Source organism: Carettochelys insculpta, chromosome 1 (genome assembly GCF_033958435.1).
Source record: "Carettochelys insculpta isolate YL-2023 chromosome 1, ASM3395843v1, whole genome shotgun sequence".
In the NCBI taxonomy this organism is placed as follows: Eukaryota; Metazoa; Chordata; order Testudines; family Carettochelyidae; genus Carettochelys; species Carettochelys insculpta.
Window position 1 is genome coordinate 105,220,558 of NC_134137.1, and position 19,332 is coordinate 105,239,889.

The 19,332-nt window shown below is 47.4% G+C and overlaps 1 protein-coding gene across 7 annotated transcripts in view; it reads right to left on the reverse strand.

The window, feature by feature from the left end:
• Nucleotides 1-16,985, reverse strand: part of ABCC4 (ATP binding cassette subfamily C member 4 (PEL blood group)) — a 227,138-nt gene extending 210,153 nt beyond the window's left edge. For all 7 annotated transcript variants that reach the window (XR_012644888.1, XR_012644889.1, XM_074989214.1 and 4 more), the window contains exons 1-2: nucleotides 16,820-16,985; nucleotides 8,379-8,489 (exon numbers count right to left, since the gene is read on the reverse strand). Coding sequence is in view for 5 of the 7 variants with exons in the window: in XM_074989214.1 (XP_074845315.1) it covers nucleotides 8,379-8,489; nucleotides 16,820-16,977 (269 nt within the window). In the remaining 2 variants the exon portion in view is untranslated. The remainder of the gene's footprint in view (nucleotides 1-8,378; nucleotides 8,490-16,819) is intronic.
• Between the last annotated feature and the right edge of the window lie 2,347 nt (nucleotides 16,986-19,332).

The window sequence follows — 19,332 nt, forward strand, 5'->3', positions numbered from 1 at the left end:
CTAGGTAAGAGAGTCAAAGGGATAGACACGGAGATAGAAGAGGCAATTGAGCATACTGTTCCTGAAGAAGAGAAGATCAATAAGAAGTGGATTATGCAGGAAATGGTGACGCTGGTCCAAGACAAGAGAGCGTTGAAGATCAGATGGGATGTTTCCAAGAGGGCGGTACAACAATATAGGGTGAAATGCAATGAGGAAGGAAAGCAGCCAGAAAGGTTAAGGCGAAATGGTTAGAGGAGCAGTGTGAAGATATAGACCGTGTCTACACTAGCCCCAAACTTCGAAATGGCCACGCAAATGGCCATTTCGAAGTTTACTAATGAAGCGCTGAAATGCATATTCAGTGCTTCATTAGAATGCGGGCGGCCGCGGCACTTCGAAATTGACGCGGCTCGCCGCTGCGCGGCTCATCCCAACGGGGCTCCTTTTCTAAAGGACCCCGCCTACTTCGAAGTCCCCTTATTCCCATCAGCTCATGAGAATAAGGGGACTTCGAAGTAGGCGGGGTCCTTTAGAAAAGGAGCCCCATTGGGACGAGCCGCGTCAATTTCGAAGTGCCGCGGCTGCCCGCGTGCTAATGAAGCGCTGAATATGCATTTCAGCACTTCATTAGTAAACTTCAAAATGGACATTTGCATGGCCATTTCGAAGTTTGGGGCTAGTGTAGACGTAGCTATAGAGAGGTATTATGGTGAATGTAAGACCAGGGAGTTGTATAAAATGATTAGGAATATTAATAGGAAGTGGCAGCCAAGGCAGATGGCGATCAAAGATGAGAACAAAGGGGTACTCATCAACAGGGAGAAGGTTGTGCAGTGATGGATGAGATATTGCACTGATCTGTACAAAGTAGATATGGAAGCAAAAGACTAGAGGCCTACCAAAAGTTTGGTCAAGCTATAGCCTGGCCTGAAAGGAGTGATGGTTGTTACACTGAAGGTGTGCAGAGATGAGATGCAGATGCTTCTAGCATACTGATAACATCAAGCAACTTCGAGATAAGCCACACCCAGGCAGTACAAACTCCCATTAATTAGGACAGTACGCTTTGAAATTTATCTGTTACTAACTCATGTGACTATTGTTTTGCTTTCTTTTAAAAGCATATATATCTGCCCAAATTTACATCTGGGGAGACACCTACAGCTGGCTAATGGAAACTCTGTCAGTTGGTGCCCTCCCCTGCAGCTGCTTGTATATTCTAATAAAGCGTCTCCGACAGTTTCTAACCAAACCCAGAGCGAAGCTTCATTTCTTCCACAGTTCTGGTGCCATGACTCAGATGGCAATGCCCAGTTAGAACTTCGATGATTTGTGGACCATTCCCCTCCAAAACCCTCGGCACCACTTGAGAGGTAAGAGACCTTCTGAAACCTCTAAAAGGGTTTTTGGTGGAGAACTGCCCGTGGGTGTTGGAGTCACCTGAGCCAACACCATCTGGACTTTTAAATCTTTAAAACTGTCAGATGCTCCAAAGGGTTTAAGTTGTCCAGACAATAGGGGTGGCCAATTTGTGTGACTTGAGGTCCACAGCTACACTGACCAGGGCTAGGACTAGGCAGAAATCCTGATTCCTGTGCCCCAGCATCTCTCCCTTTGTGTGCCTGTTTCCATTGTATGCACTGACCAGGATAAGGCAGTGCCTTTCCCCTCCCTTATGGATGAATGAGATGAACCGCTCACCAGGTCTGGGACTAGGACTGGATGTGTTGTCCTTTAGAATCACTGTATAAATCGTTGACCAAGCCTGGGATTTAAGTTGACTTCAGCCGCACCAGGGCTCCCAATATATGAGGAGACTCTGAAAGCAAGGGTGGGGGGCGGTCAATGGAACCTCATGGCACAACGAGTAGGCCCCTCTTACCCTAACCCTTTTCCACAACTGTCCAGTCTAAACCTGGTGACCCAGCAGACTTGTGTGGTTTCTTTCCCTTTTACCTCCATGGCACTCCTTCCGAACGTTCGGAGGTGAGTGTGACTGTCAGACTGTTAGGACGCTGCTTTGAGCACTGCCCTCGGTTTTGCCTAATCCTTAATAAGCCATTCCTGTGTGAGTGCCCCATGTGAATGAGTTAATGGGGGGCAGTGAGTCCAAGAAGGTCCCAGCCCCACCAAAAGGCAGCCCAGCATACTACATGTATGCTCCTTATGGCCATAAAGTGTGTGTGTTTTTGGATGAATGGAATTGGTATATCAGAAATGAACTTTTGAAGCAATTTCCTCAAGAGGGTACATTTGACTTAGATAAAATTACTTCTCTCCAGAGGGCATTAGAACCAAAAGTTACCAAAATTTCTCAAACTCACTAGGATGTATATTTTGATTGGTATAAATAAACTAACAAAAGAAAACATCCAAGTGCTTAAATGAATCCTGTGTAAGGAGTCTTAAGGACTCCAATAATAAACTGATGTTGCAGGTAAAGGAATTGAAGCAACAAAATAAGACTGATCAGTCTGACCCTTCAAATTTAAAACCAGGTCCTACAGGGCATGGGAAAGAAACTAACACTAAAACAAATTAGAGCCCCGGCAAGTCATAACTGCTGTGAATCTGTTATTAAACAGCTGACGCAGAAACTAAACTTCGCAACCCGTCAGGTCGCAGTAGCAGTCACAGCAGGAGAATGGGATCAAACACAAGATAGGGAAGTAAGGAATATCGGGGCAGTTGCATCTGGGCTGTGAGAAACAGCTTTTTGGACAAAAGCACAGATTATAAAGACGTTGAAGAAACTGCTCAACTCTGAAAGCTGTTGGTTCAAGTTCTTTTTCCCAACTCCTTAACTCTCTGTGGTACAGAGAATAGTCATGCAAGTATTCATGTTGTGGTATATGTGTATATGTCATGCAGTTTTGCTTAAATTAATTGTCTTGCTAACAAGTGTTTGCATCAGAATCTGATAACTTGTCCTTGTGGCAACAAAGAACTGTTTTGGTTTTGTACTACCAAGTGTCTGGTAATTAGAATCTGTACTAATCTGCAGTCCTCATCCTTTTGTGTTTGGAGCTTCTTTGCTTTGTGACCAGTGTGGGGTAATTTTGTCTGTCTGTCTGTTTGTTTGTCTTGCTGGTGTATGCATAAGGAGGGGATGCCTTCCAATATGGACACCTTCCAATATCAGAGAACAGAAGTTGTGTAAAACCTAAATAGGCTCACGGAGCTAAATTTTCTCCTCTGTTGTAAAATTAAGTAAATTATAGAGGTAACATCAATATACAGAAATAATGGGTGAGATGTACTTGAAATCACCTGCTAAGGGTTATGCCCAGCAGGACCACGAGGATCTGCAGGGTCTGGTAAGCCAAAACTGTAAGTCAGGAAAAGGGTTTAATACCCACCTGCCAACAGCTCTCAGCTTCAAAGTTAATTCAGGCAAACCCTACCATGCCAAAGTGGAGGCAGGAATAGAGAGAGTAATCCAAGATTTACTAAAGGAAGGGGTCCTCATTAAGACCCAGAGCCCCTTCAATAGCCCATATTTGGCCAGTTCTAAAGCAATATAGTAAGGTCTCAGAGTACGCGAACCCAGAGTACGTGACCCTGCTCATACACAGCTGACCCCGATTCCTACAGTAAACCCTGTAGCGCAATCTCCAGTTGCACTTAACTCACTCCCCCGCCCTGGCTCACCCCACTGGCTCTACATGGCCCAGGCTCAGCCCCCCCACCCCCAGCTCCACTCACCACCCGCACATAGCTCCTGCCCACCCCCCACCCCCGCCTCTGGCTCTAGCTCTAGCTCACCACCCCTCAGGCACAACTCCAACTCAACCTCCCTGGTCCCCGTTCAACACCCCTGCCGGCTCACCACCTGCACATGGTTCTGGCTCACCTGTCACCTCTGGCTCTGGCTCACCACCCCGCACGCGTGGCTCCGGTTCACCCTTCACCCCTCGCCCCATTTTAAAACCCCCACACACGGCTCCAATTCAAACCCCTCACATGCGGCCCCGTTCCCCTACTTCTGCCCCGGTTTAAATGCCCCGTGCGCAGCTCTGGTTCAACCTCCCCCAGCCCCCCACGCACAGCCCCAGTTCAACACCCCACTCCCAGTTCAACCCCCCTGCCAGCTCACCACCCATCCCGGCCTCTAGCTCTAGCTCACCACCCCTCAGGCGCGACTCTGACTCAACCTCCCTGGTCCCCATTCAACAGCCCCTGCCAGCTCACTGCCCATGCCCGGCTCTGGCTCTGGCTCAACCCCCTGCCACAGCCCAGCTCACTGCCCGCACACGGCTCTGGCTCAGCTACCACCCCCACCTCTGGCTCTGGCTCACCACCCTTCATGTGTGGCTCCAGTTCACCCTCCATTCCCCGACACGGTTTAAACCCCCCATGCACAGCTCCAATTCAAACCCCACCCCCGAGTTCACCCCTACTGCTGTCTCACCACCTGCGCCTGGCTCTGGCTCCAGTTCAACCTCCCGCTACATCCTGGCTCACCCCCCGAGAAGGGCTCTGACTCACCACCCCGCACACAGCTCCAGCTTAACTCCACCCCTTCCCCCCTGCAGCCCTAAGCCACCCCAGCCTTATCCCCACCACCCACCTCCCATGGCCCCAACCCACCACCAGGCTTAACCCTCCCCAACTGCCCCCCCACCCCAGGACTTCCCTTTCTGCTGCTTCCCCAGCTGCAGAACATGTGCTCTGCCAGGGAAAAAGCCAGACGGCCACTTATGCGAAATCTGGGTTACGCGAGGGTGCGTGGAATGGAACACTTACATACTCTGAGACCTTTCTGTAATCAAATTTAAATCTCCATAATTCAGCCAAGCTAGCTAAAAGAAGATAAAGGGTTTCTATTGGAATTTAACTGCCCCGAATGTATAAAAGGGAACGTAATCTGTGTACAGCAGTGTAAAATTAGTTAGAGTAGTGCAAGGGTGTTAAAAATTGTATGCACTTAACATGACTGACCCTGTAAAAAGGTACAATGTATATGATTGTCTTTTAATCTTTTAAAAGGAGAAGTCTTTAAGCAATGGTCAAAATGGTAATTAAAAGAACATCCCTTGTGATAAAAGGGGTGGGGGTGGGGGTAAGTCAAGGAGCCCACTCTCCTTGCTATGTTGGCAGTGAGTTAAAGCCTGTGTCCTTAAAAGAAACCTTTTGACTATGAAAACAGGATTGGGCCCACACAGGTAAGCAACAGATAAAGAAAGCTATAGTCTGAGAGCCCTGAGGCCATAGTGGCAGGAGTAAGGGAAGTAATAAAGGTCTAAGGGAAAGTCAAATCCCTGTCATAAAACTTCAAATGGTGAGATCTGAACTAACAAAATTTTCATTTTTGAGGGAACAAGCATGTGATTAGAGGGAAAGAGTAAGTCACTATCTCTGAAGCATCTGGAGAAAACTCAGAGTAAGAAGCTTGCAGAGTTTAAAAAGAACTAAGCATATTTGTAAATGGAGTATTTTAAGATGCAATCTGACACCCTCAAAGGGGTTAGAAAAGTGTTTTTTGGCTTTCAGGAACAGAAAAACTGATATTAATTGAAGAACAACCTAAGACATCATGAATCCCCTTTCAAAATGAAGAGTGGTTTTGTACTTTATGTTTGTGCTTATCTTATTAATAGCACTGTTAAGTTGTCTATATTGCTAAGTAAACATAAAAATACACATGGGTTCACAATGTTTCAGGTGAGGCAAAACCCAGAACAGGTAAACCCTGTTGGTATAAGATTTTGCCCAAAGTACTTTGAAGCTTCACCTCTCAGTTTTTCTGTCAAGGCCATGTGTTATCTAGTCCAGTGTTAGTAACAATGCAGTACCAGCTCCACAAACCAAATTGCCCAGCATCTGCCTAGACTAATGAGTGTGGTGCCTAACATCTCCACCCTCCCTCAAATGTACTTTGTCAGGCAAACTAAAGGAAGAGGTATGGAAAACAGCTAAAACCTGATTCCCACATTAACTTGCTTACCTGAGTAATGGTGTTGTAACACCTAAACTCTTTACAGAGGAAAACAGTTCTTCCAGCCACACCATCAACACTATTGGGTCAGGGGCTAGCCACGTGATGTGGCTGGATGCAGAAAGACCCCCGACTGCATGGCACCTGTGGGTGGGGCGGGGGGCTGCCCCTTGTACAAATGCGAACCGCAGATCTCAGCCTCTAATACAAGCACAGCCCCCATAGCCTAGCCACCACGGGCTTCCTGGTGCCGAATTCAAACTCACAGGCTTCCTGTTACCTAATTCCTGTGCACCTGGAGAGCAGTGGAGATGGAAGCGGCCAGAGCAGACAACTGTGAGGTACTGTGGGATATATACAGGACATGTCTGGAGGCTAGTATAGTCAATTTAAAGACGTGGTGCTTCCACACTAGTCTTAATATAAACTTTTAAATTCAAACTTGAAGTTATGTCGACTCGCTTTGTGGGTGTAATAATATAGACCTTAGTATTTACAGTGGTATTTACGGTGAAGACAATGACATTGTAAAATCGAGCTAACTGCCTTAAAATTAACTTACTCATGCAGTGTAGACACAGCCTTATTTTCTTACATGTGTCAAAGGGGTTCATTTTTTCATATGAACACATAACTGAAATTTTCACTGGTTTGGATTACATTAGACAGGTTGGGTGGGGGTGGGGAGGCTGCTAATTGTAGGGACAAAAAGTGGGACTGATGTAAAAAGTTTGCTCACCCCTGGTTTAGATGATGCTTGATACTGCCAGTAGTGTGGGACCTCTCAAGGTCCCATCCAGTCCTACGACTCTATGATTCATGAATGACACTCCTTGTGGGTTGCCAATTCGAAAACAAAGTGAAAATGAACCCACAGACCCATGGATTCTGCTAAATTTCCCACTAGCGTTGTTACAGGCTGGGGTCCAACTGACTTGGTAGTAGTTTTGCAGAAAAGGACCTGGGAATTGTAGTAGATAAGAAGATGGACATGAGTCAACAGTGTGCCGTTGTAGCCACGAAGGTTAATGGCATATTAGGTTGTATCAAGAGGAGCGTTGCCAGCAGATCCAGAGAAGCGATTATTCCTCTTTATTCGGCTTTGGTGAGGCCGCATTTGGAGTACTGTGTCCAGTTCTGGGCCCCCGTTTATAGGAAGGATGTGGATACACTGGAGAGGGTCCAGCAGAGGGCGACCAAAATAATTAGGGGGCTGGAGCATATGACTTATGAAGAAAGGTTGAGGGAATTGGAACTGTTTGGTCTGCAGAAGAGAAGACTGAGGGGGGACTTGATAACAGCCTTCAACTTACTGAAGGGAGGCTGCAAAGAGGCTGGAGAGAGGCTGTTCACAGTGGTCACGGATGGCAGAACACGGAACAATGGTCTCAAGTTGCAGTTGGAAAGATCCAGGTTGAACATTAGGAAAAACTTTTTCACTAGGAGGGTGGTGAAGCATTGGAATGGTCTACCCAGGGAAGTAGTGGAGTCTCCATCCCTGGAGATGTTTAAGTCTCGGCTCGACAAAGCCCTGGCGGGGCTGATCTGATCGGTTTGGTCCTGCTTAGAGCAGGGGGCTGGACTCGATGGCTTTTTTAGGTCTCTCCCAGCTCTATTGTTTTATGATTCTATGTCTATGCGAGCATTTTTCTTGAAAACACAGGAAGAAAGTGCAAATAGTGTACGAGTCAATGGAAAGATTTCATCCTCCTTTACAGTGAAAGCCACGAACTCTTCGTCAGTGGATTTCACTTTACTTATAACAAGGACTCACTCATACTGATGTTCACCTCCACTACACTAAGGGTATGTCTCTATTTCCGGGAAGATTGATCCAGTCAGAAGTCGATCTCTCTGGGGTCGGCAGCCGACCCCGGTATTTCATACTAGCATGTGGAGTAAGGGAGGTTGACAGGAGAGTACAGGGGCTAGGTCTATTCCAGAGAAATAAGTCGATTCGATACGTTGATTCTAGCTACACATGCACTCTACCAATTGCTCTCTACCAATAGTAGCTTATTCCACTTGTACTCAGGAAATGCTGTTGCCCCTACTAACTCAAGATTTTTTGCTCTGTATTTCACGCAAAAAGGTAGAAAGTACAAACTTATTCACCTGTTTGTAAGGGGAAAAAAGTTGCATGATATATCTTTACTACAGCTCAGAACATCCTATTGCTCTATTAAGAAATAATTGACGGAATATCAGAATACATGCATGTTGTAGAGTGCCATTCAAATAAAGTGTATTTGAAGAAAAGATTATAATGCAAACCCTTTTATGTTTTCATTAAAAATGATTATGCTTGCTTGGAAACAATCACTTCCAGGGTGAAACAAAATAATATACTCACTAGCACTATAGCTAAGCAGACTCAGTCTGCATGACTCCTTTCATCCCACAGCACTTATTGCCACAATGAAGATGTGACTATATGAAGTGTTGATTTTTGACTTACCACTGTAACTCTTCTCCAAGCCTCACTGATGAATCTTCAGGCAGCAATGTATACATATCATCTTCTTCAAGCTTTCGTTTGTGACCAATAATAAATAAAGGATTCAACCACCTATTTAAATATAAGATAAAAATTATATTCAGCCTTGATGCCATCGGAACAAAAAGTGTAATTTATTTATGCATTAATTGGATTTTGAAGGCACTTACAAGCCTCCCCCAACATATTATTGGGGTAACTGAGCACTTCACAGTCTTTACCATTAACATGCAGTCCTGTGACACCTTAGAGCAGTGGTTGTCAACCAGTATGCCGTGAGGACCGTCAAAGTGTGCCCTGGAAATTTCATTAATTTACCCTTCCTCCAGCTCTTTGCAAAGCCAAGAAGAGGGGAAATTGATGACATTTCACAGCACCCTTAGATGATCCCACACTAGCTGGGGCTCAGTCAGTAAGGCTGCCTGAGTCCCAGCTGGCATGGGGTCATCAATTTCCCTCCTGCAGCTCTGCAATGCCTCCCAAGGGGAAACTGACCAACCCTGAGCCAGCTGGGAATCAGGCAGCCTTGCTGCTTGAGTCCCCAGCTGCCTTGGGGTCCTCAATAACCCTCCCACCACTGCCCCACCTGTGGCTCTGCAAAGAGCTGAGGGAAGGGGAAACTGACTCAAGCAGCAAGGCTGGGGGCTCAAGCACTAAGGCTGCCTGATTCCCAGCTAGCTCTGCCTTGGTTAATTTCCTCTCACAGAGACTTTGCAAAGCTGCTGCTGTGGGGGATGGGCACTGGATCAACAAGGCATCTCCATCTTTTGTAACCATAGTAAATGTAAGTCAATGTGACGGCTATGAGCAATTGATTCAGCCAGAAAAGGTGGGTGTGCTGTTGTGATCGATCTTCCGTGGTTCAGTTTAGCATGCCTAGTAGAAACAATGCATCAAATGGCAACCACCACTCTACATCAACTTCACAGACTTCATGAAAATCTTCAGACAGGCAGTCCATCTGGACCATCATGCAACAGTACGGAGCCCCATGCAAACTGATTACCATCATCAAGAAACTGTATGAAGAATACTCCTGCCAAGTTATCCATGATGGAAAGATGTTCGAAAAATGTCAGATTACAACAGGTAGATGCCAAAGCTGCTTTCTTTCTCCATTACTCTTCCTGATTTTCCTAAACTGGGTCCCAAAAACAGCTGACTCAGAAAGGGGACTCCAATGGTCACAAACTAGGAAATTGAAGATCTAGAGTTTGCAGATGACTTGGCCCTGATTGCAGACAAAGTAGAGCATATGCAAGAGAAAATGGATGCCCTACAGGAAACATGATGAGGGGAGCCCTGTGTAATCCATATCTTACTCAGTCATGATGACGACCCTGTACCTCCACAATAACTTCAAGCGTTGGTGAGACTTCATAATTCTGACACTGGGTGTTAGCATAATTTATGATTTTACAACAACATTTTTACAATGGACAAAATCCCACTGCTTCTTTGCTTCCTATCAGGCTTTGTTTGCAAGATATCACATATGCACACCTTTGCATTCTCATGCAAATGGTCTCTAAAAGATACATTCCTCCCATCCTTCAGCAGCATTGAATTCCTACTGGCACATTGCTTACACCTATAATATTCCTATTATTTCTATTACTCCCTCCTACTCATCTAGAGTAGGCTCACCCATTCTCCTTCATACTTTCTTATTTTCTCTCTCATCCCCCACTACAGAAACTATCTACAAGTGGCACTGTAAATGGAAAGAGCTATGCCATTTATTATACAATCTCTTGTGGATTGGTGTTTGGCTGGCACTTGCTCTTTTTTACTTAACAATCCTTTGGGCATAGACGGAGTGTACAAGCAGCAAAGAGAGGCAATCCCTCCCCTGGGTCTTTGTGCCCCTCTCCTCTTCCTCCTATCCCTATCCCATGGTTTCCCAAACTGGAGGGGGGGTAAAGAAATTCCAGGGGGGTGTAATGTGACTCAGCCCCCACCCGTCATCCCCCCCACCCAAAGAAAAAGCTGGCCTTTGCTTCCAGCTCTCATCTCCTGCCACTTTACATGGGCAACCCGGCACAGCTGCTATAAAAAGCAGGCAGCCAGCGAAGACCCACCTGGAGCTAGCTGCCTCTTGCAAAGGGGAGTGAGTGTGGGTTGGGGAGAGGAGGGGAAGGAGGAGAAGGATGGGGTTAGATGGGAGCTGGGGGTGCCTGGCTTGCGGGAGGGGGATGGAGGGAGTGGGGGAAGGGGGGTGCCTGGCTTTAGGGGAGGGGAAGGGCTTGGGCAGGGGGACTCGCAGGGCTTGGGTGGTCTCAAAAATGCCTTAAGATATAAGATATAACCGCATTTGCTCCAACCCCTCCGACAGAGACAAATACCTACAGGATCTCTACCAAGGATTCTTGAAACTGCAGTACCCACCTGAGGAAGTGAAAAAACAGATCAGCAGGGCCAGACGTGTGCCACGAAGCCTCTTGCTACAGGACAAGCACAAGAGAGAAACCAACAGAACACCACTAGCCATCACCTACAGTCCTCAGCTAAAACCTCTACAGCACATCATCAGGGATTTACAACCCATCCTGGACAATGATCCCCCACTTTCACAGGCCTTGGGAGGCAGACCAGTCCTTGCCCAGAGACAACCTGCCAACCTGAAGCAAATCCTAACCAGCAACTATACACCGCACCAGTCACTCTAACTCAGGGACCCATCCATGCAACAAACCTCGTTGCCAGCTCTGCCCACATATCTACACCAGCAACACCGCTACAGGACCTAACCAGATCAGCCACACCATCGTGGGTTCATTCAGCTGCACATCTACCAATATATAATTTATGCCATCATGTGCCAGCAATGCCCCTCTGCTATATACCTTGAACAAACTGGACAGTCTCTACGTAAAAGAATAAATGCACACGAATCAGATATCAGAAATGACAATATACAAAAACCCGTAGGAGGGCACTTCAATCTCCCAGGCCACACAGTAGCAGACTTAAAAGTAGCTATCCTACAGCAAAGAAATTTCAGGACCAGACTCCAAAGAGAAATTTCTGAGCTACAATTCATCTGCAAATTCAACGCCCTCAGCTCTGGCTTAAACAAAGACTGTGAATGGCTGGCTAAATACAGAAGCAGCTTCCCCTCCCTTGGTGTTCACACCTCCAGATCAACTGCTGGTAGTAAGGCTCACCCTTGCTGACTGAGCTAACCTTGTTATCCCCACCCTTGCTCTGGCTTATTTATACCTGGCCCTGCGGACTTCCAAGGCCAGCATCTGATGAAGTCAGTCTGTGCTCACAAAAGCTCATGCTCAAAACTTTTCTGTCAGTCTATAAGGTGCCACAGGATCCTTTGTTGCTGACCCATAGGTTGGGAATTTCTACTCATCCTATTTAATAGCCATACTCCTTGAACTTGTTTTGTTCATACTGCAACCCTGCTATAGCTTGAGCCTTTCTACCATCCCCTGGCAATGAGCCTTTCTACCATCCCCGGCCAGTTCTACAGGCTGACAATGCAGAAATAATTTCTGTTATTTGCTTTAAATCTGCCACCTATAAACGTGTGTGGCCTTCCTGTGTTATGTTAGTGAAGTAGTAAATAGCATTTCCTTATTCCATTATTCCACATCATTCATGATTTTCTAGCTCTCTAGCATATCCTTCCACCTTCAGAAACTGATTTTTCAAGCTGAAAAATCCCAGTCCTTTTAATCTTGCTTCACATGGAAGCCATTCTTCAATCATCTCTGTTGCCCTTCTCTGTAACTTTTCAAAATCCAATATATCTTTTTAGATGGGGCAACCAGATCTGCATGCAGTATTGAAGATGTGGACATATCTTGACTTTATATAGAAGCAATATGTTGTTTTCAGTCTTATCTATTATTTTCCTAATGATTCTCACTAGTCTGTTCGCTTTTTAGATTGCCACTGAATACAGAGCAGATGTTTTCAGGGAACTATCTTTCTTGAGTGGTAATAGCTAATTTAAATTCCATCATTTTGTAGATATAGTTGGGATTATACTTTTCTACGTGCATTACTTTGCATCCATCAATACTGAATTCTATCTGCTGTTGTGTTGCCCAGTCATCCAGTTTTGTGAGATCTCTTTGTAACTCTTCGCAGTTACCTTTGGGCTTAATTGTTTTGAATAATTGTGCATCATTTGCAAACCTCCCAGTTTATCCATTTTTCAGGATCTTCTATGAATATGTTGAATAGTGCTGGTCCCAATGAAGACCCCTGGAGTACACCATTACTTATTTCTCCCTTTGTTTCCTTTCTTTAAAGTAGAGGACCTGACAATATTTTCATGATCATCTCAGGATTCTTCAGTTACTTGAGTGATAAGCCTTGTGTTGCCTTAATCACTCTGCCTCTCTCTGTTTATAAATAAATTCCCTACCCCAAAGTTAAAAGCTGCCTCGGGGCAAAGACATGTGCAGGGCTGCCCTGAGTAGCACATACAGGTACAGGTTGAACCACTCCCATCCAGCAACACCCATAATCCAGCATAATTTTAGTTAGCCAGATGGGCACTTCTCATGGGTATGCCCAAATTCCCCATACGCCCATAAAATTTGTTTACAACCACCAGTCCTGGCTCTCAGTGTTGTGTGCTGTTATGTAGCTGCAGTTTATCCGTAAATGTCTTCTAACAACCCAGTAAGCAGTGAAAGTGTTGGTAAGGCAGCTAGACAATACTGACCTCCCATGATCTGACAAATTCTCTAATTTGGCACCTGTCAGGCCCCCGAGGGTGCCAGACTAGAGAAGTTCAACCTGTAGAGGACAAGTGAAGTGACTTAAAAGGACAATGTTCAGTAAACAAGGCCTAACACATGAAGATTTTTAGGAGATTAAAGATGGGAAACATTGCAAAATATTTTTTTTAAATTTATTGAGAACTGTGTTGTTTTTATCTAAAACAAAAACATCGTGCCTCTGTATAAATATTTATAAGTGAAATTGACTTTAGGCATATGGCCTTGATCCAGCCATCTGATATAAATTAGTAGGCTTCTTTGTGAGCACCTGTGAAAACAGTAGGTTCTGCACAAATGCAGGAGTCTGTGTTGATGCATCGCATTAAAGAATAAGGGCCTATATTTTTGTCATTACAAAAGTCAAAAATTATTCACTGTTGATTTCTTATACTTGTTGAGCTTGTCAAATAACAAAAAGGTGTAAAATAGATTTTTACAATTCTCAGATTTTAACAGGGCACTTTCAAATGGACAGATTATAAATCAGAATAAAAATCCACTCTTTGCTTTCTTTTTCCACCACTAAAACGTGCATAAGTATACAAAATAAGACAAAAAAGCTTATATGTCTAGAGAAGAATAAACCCTACCTATGCAGCTTGATTCACCTGTCTACACTTATGAATGAGACCCAGCAGACTGGGGTTTCAAGACCTTAAGGAGGGATGGATAGCTCAGTGGTTTGAGCACTGGTCTCCTAAATCCAGAGTTGTGTGCCCAGTCCTTGAGGGGGCCATTCAGGGACCTGAGGCAAAGAGATTTGGAGGGTGGGGACTGTCAGGGATGGTGACAGGTTCCGCTGTGAGTTCAGGGGACTGGACTAGCTGACCTCTCAAGGTCCCTTCCAGTTCTGTGAGACAGGTATAGTTCCATAAGGAGGCTTTAAAACACAAAGAGCCAAGGAATAAGCTGATGAATGCTGTATGGCTTGCTATGCAGAGTGTCAGATTTACCTGATGGGATGAGCAGTAATGCCCCATGTAACCTAAGATTACTGCAGACAAGAGACATAAGTCAAATGTGCACAGCCAACATCAGCCCAATGCCAACTGGAGCTGCACTGCTCAAGGGGAAGTATGAGCTTGTGTGTGGACAGGCCCTAGTCCTATCCAGCTCCTTCAGTACTTCCAGTGACTCAAGCCCAGTACTTCCAACCCCAACTGTTTGAAAACCATGAGTCAGGCTCCCAAAAGTCACATGGCAGGCTAGAAAACAGAATAAAACATGAGACCAAAAAATGTGTTCTTTTTATCTGCCTTCTGCTTTTAAGTCTTTAAAGTGGTTTCCACGCTGTGGTGTGCATAAGGGTGTGGAAGCTCTTCTCAGGAGGTATGCAAGAAAAATCCTATAAGGGTGGACAAGGCATTATATTTAGTACAGATGTTTTCAAACTGTGGGGCATGCCCCCCAAAGGAAGCATAGTGGAACATTCAAGGGGGGGCAGCAGCCAAGTCAGGTAGTTCAAGCCAGCCCTACATGGTGGGGCTCAGAGATTGAGAACTACCTCCACCCCCGATTCAGCCCAGTGGCCCACCCAGCCTGTCCTGGTTGGGGGGAGGGATAAAACAAATAATTTTACTAAAAGGTGAGAAAAAACAGAAATTGTAGGAGCACATGACACACCCCCACACCATGTCATCTCTGTCTGTGTCAGACGGGGGTATGTGGTAGACCACTTTATTTGGAAAGGGGGGACACAACCTAAAAAGTTGGAAAACCACTGCTTTAGGGAACCAAGTGGGTCACATTTCCATGCTTTTCTGTACAACTACAAGAACCAGCAGCATTCTTTTTTATAAATAATTGTACAGTACTTATGTACTGTACAGTAAACCCTCAATTTAACAGACTGATGGGGGGAAGGGGGAGTCTGCTAATTCCAAAAGTCCATTAAATCCAAAGCTGCAGGACTGGAGGCACCTTGCAAGGTGCACTAGGGAGCGCTCAAGACCTGGGAGGAACGCTGGGCTCAGGAAACAGCTCAGCAGCAGGATCTTTGTGCTTTTTACAGAGCAGAGCCTCTGGGCTTGTTTGGCATGAGCTGCTCATTGCCCACCCATGCCTGGGCAGTCCCACAGAAACTAAGTTTCCCTGGAGTGGGTGTGCCTCTTCCCAGGGCTCCAGATGGCAGGAGGCACACCCACTTTCTGGTCCGGGTACCCACCCTACTGCGGTGGCCCTGACGGCTCATCTGGCCCTGTCAGCTCCTGCAGCAGCAGCAGCAGCTCTGGTGAGTTGCCCGCCTTTACGTGAGGGGTGGAGAGGGCTGGCGGACAGTGTCTGTCATTTCCCAAGTCTATTAAATTGGGGTCTGTTAAATCAAGGACTTACTGTCATCACACCGTTGTTAGAACTTCAAGAAAATAACAGCAATTGTCACAACCACCTCCCTGAGATCTAGCTCTGGAACCTGAAGTACATGTTTTACTCTCCCATATATTAGTACACAGGACCATAAGCTTTCTTAAGTACAAATAATTACAAAGACGTTTTTAAATCATGATCAATAACAACCACCATGGGCTCAGTACCCATTCGTGTCCGATGCCTCCCTCACTATTTCCCTCCATCTTTCCCTATCCTGTGCGGAGTGGCTTAGTTTCTGTAGACAAACTCTGCATCACTCTACTATATCATCTACCCATTCTCTGTGGGGTCTGCCTCTCCTATCTGAACCGTCCATTATGTCAAATACCAGAGTCTTGATTTTTTGTTTGTCCTTCATTCTACATTTCTAAATCACATATGCTTTCGTTACTCCCCCTTGGAACAATGAAAACAGACAAGGTGAACACCAGTCATGGTCTCAGTAGACTTCAAATTGATGGCTCACTTTAACAATCCATCACATACTGATTCTCCTCTGTCCAGAGACTGCAGCGATGTTAACTGCGCCTTCCTCTGAAGTGGGTTCTTGCTCAAAAGAAGCCCCTCCTTATGCTGAAAAAGTCGGTCCCACTTCAAATTTAACTGCGACCCACAGACCCCCAAAGAGGACACCTGGCACAAGCAGGGGTCAGGCATGGCACAGTAGCAAGCTGCCAGCAAACCAGCGGGATGGCCGCTGCCTTGGATTCCCCAGAGAGCCAGGTGCTCCTTGAGCCAGGGCAGAACGCACAGGAGGCCACGGTGAGTGACTCGCCTCTGACCCATTGCGTAAGTGGAAGAACTAATGGCGATTACCGCCAACTCGCACAGACCGGCTGGCACCACAGGCGGCCCGGGCAACAGCGAGCAGTGCCCCGCGCGCCGCCTTCCTTCCCGCCCCGCGCAGAGCAGCTATCACGCCGCAAGCAGCCGGCCAGGCGGGGTGTCTCCCGGTGACCCTGCGCCGCGGGGCCAGGTGCAGGCTGGGGAGCCGCGGGGGGGTTCCGCGGCAGCGCTACTTCGCCGCCCGCTCCCGCCGGAGCGGTCCCGGCCGGGCTCGTCTCCTCCCGCCGCCGGCGAGCGGCTGCCTGGCCGGAAGCTGCAGAACCCGTCGCAGCCCCGCCGAGCTGCTCGCCGGGGACGGACGCGGGTGCCCCCGAGAGACAGCCACGCGCCCAGCGCCCCTTCCCAGCCCCGGCCAGCCCGCGCGGGAGGGCACCGGCGGGGGGGCGCGCCGGGCCTGGGCGAGCTCCGTGCGCACGCGGGGCGGCTGGCGCGGGCACTCACCAGAAGAAGAGCCGGGAGCAGAGGCTGGCGGTCCGCAGGGGGTTGGGCCTCCCCTGCCGCCGCGGCGCCTCCATCCCCTGCGCCGGCCAGCCGCAGCCGTCACTTGCCGCCGGCTCGGCCGCTCTGGGGCCTGCCCCCCGCCGCGCAGCTTCTCGCATCCCGCCCGCGCCCGCGGCGCCTCCTACAGGCCCGGCGCTCTGCACACGCCCGCCCTCCCCCCGCCGCCGCGCTGCCCTGCCCTGCCCTGCCCTGCAGGTGGCTGCGAGCCAAGCGCTGGGGAAGGGCGTTTCGTCCGGAGCCCGTCGCTCCCCGCAGGCAGGGGGCGGGGGACCAGGAGTTCGCTGCGCCCCAGTCATGCACACACCGATCCCCGCCTGCTCTGGCTGCAGCCGCTCAGCTTCCCATTGCTGAGATGCCTGTGCCTTTACTACTCTTTCCAGCGGGGGATACATGTGCTATTTCCAGCACGGTATTTCCTCCGCGTGGAACCCTTCTGCCAGGAGCCCTGGGCAGCAGCCAGGGCCAGGTTCAATATCTAGCAGTTCCTTTACCTCCAGCTCACACAGGATTGGCTGGACCCCCACCCCGTCCCCCCGGGCGCCTCGGAGAGGCAATGCTTCCTCGCTCAAGCACAGAGTCTGAGTGTAGAAAAGAAACTTTTGATGAAAGAGGTGGAGAAGTCACATGGCATTAGCCAGGGAAAATACCACAGCCTGCGTTCATAACCGACCACCAAGTAATTTCCCCTGCTTGAACAGATTGAGCAGTGTCCTGTGGCTCTCAGGCTCACCAGTGCGACACTATAAAGGTCGCATTTACTTACCCAGACTTTCTCCATAACCCCCTTCAAATGCCCCACTCACAGCTCTGTCCAGTCTGTGCAGACCCCAACACATCACCCTGATGACTTCCCTCATTTGAGCTTGAGGCAATGCCACCTTTGTGCCTCTCCTACCGGCCAGCCACTCCTGCTAGCCACCTGCCGCTTCTTCTAGTGGCTGCCCGCCAGTCACTCCTGCCAACCAGCCTGCTGGCTGCCTGTCCACCAGTTTGTGGGTTTGGCTGAAGGCAAAACCCTGTGATTTCAGCTCTCAGTAGCTTCAGATGCCACCCTGTGACTTCAGCTCTCAATCTCACTATCTATTAGAATGGACTTTCACACAAAAGAATATAGATTCTAGCATCGAGCTTTAAGTTTTATCTTTGAAAAGTGGGGTGAAAGACTCGTCAAACCAGGCTTATGGCTATATGACCAAGGCTCAGTTTGGCTAGAGGCTCACAGACAGCTGGTTCAACCAATAATCCCTGCACCTCATAATGCTCAGATGTGGGGAGCCCTGTAAGATGATGGCCGCCTGTGCCCCCACAACAATTTCAAGCTTTGGTGAGACTCCACAATTCTTATGCTGGGTAATAGCATAAATTGTGACTTTAAAGCAACACGTTGTTACAACAGTTACAATATTACTTCATCTTCTCCCATCAGGCTTTGTTTCCAAGGCATTACATATGCACACCTTTGCATTTTCATGAAAATTGTTTCTGAAGGACACATTCCTCAAATTTCTTCAGCAGGGTTGAGCTCCTGCTGACATATTCCTTACATGGTTAACCCTCTAGTAGGAGAGTTAGCAGGAAGTTCAAAATAGCAAACCTCAGCGCAGTGTAAGTAGCTCAGAATGACTTACACAATAGGGCTACAATGTAGCCCTAAATGTTTGCAGGGTTGGAGCCTTAAGGTACGTCTATACTTAGCATACATTCAATGCACCACGATCACTCCTCTGGAATTTGATTTTGCTGCATCTGTGAAGATGCAACAAAATCAATCTTTCTGGGCTTGGCTATCAAGTAAGAGTAAGTATCACATGGAATAAGGGACGTCAAGTAGAGTAAGGGAAGTCGGTGCGAGCCCCAATCTACACCTGGATGCTAAATTAATCCTGATACGTCGATTCTAGCTACGCTAATGGCATAACTAGAATTGCATGTCTGGGATCAATTTTGTTCCCTGGTGTAGAAAGATAATGGGAAGGGAAGGCTTAGTCTACATCTGTACTAGACGTAGAAGTAGACCGCCGATAAGCAAGTTTAGCTACGTCAATTACATAGCTGAAATCGATTTATCTGCGGTTAACTTCCACATCTGCCCACACGGAGGAAGGTCAGTGGGAGCATTTCCCCTGTCAACCTTCCTTATTCCTCGCCTCTCGACGTTGAACCCAGGGAGCATCATTTTACAAGTGTGCTAAATGAAACCCAGGAAGATCAACCCTCAGCAGGTCGATCTTCCGTTGTAGTGTTGCCCTAGCCTCAGAAGGCCAGCTCCACTGGGCTATGTGCAGGTCCCAGACTTTAGATCAGTGGGGTTTAAGGTTACCAGATTTGAACATTCAAGAAAGAGGATACCACTGAGAGGCAGTGTATCCATATCAGCATCTACCAACTCACTTAATATTAATATGCAGTAAACTCTTTCATATCCAGCAACCCCAGGACTGGGAGATTGCTGG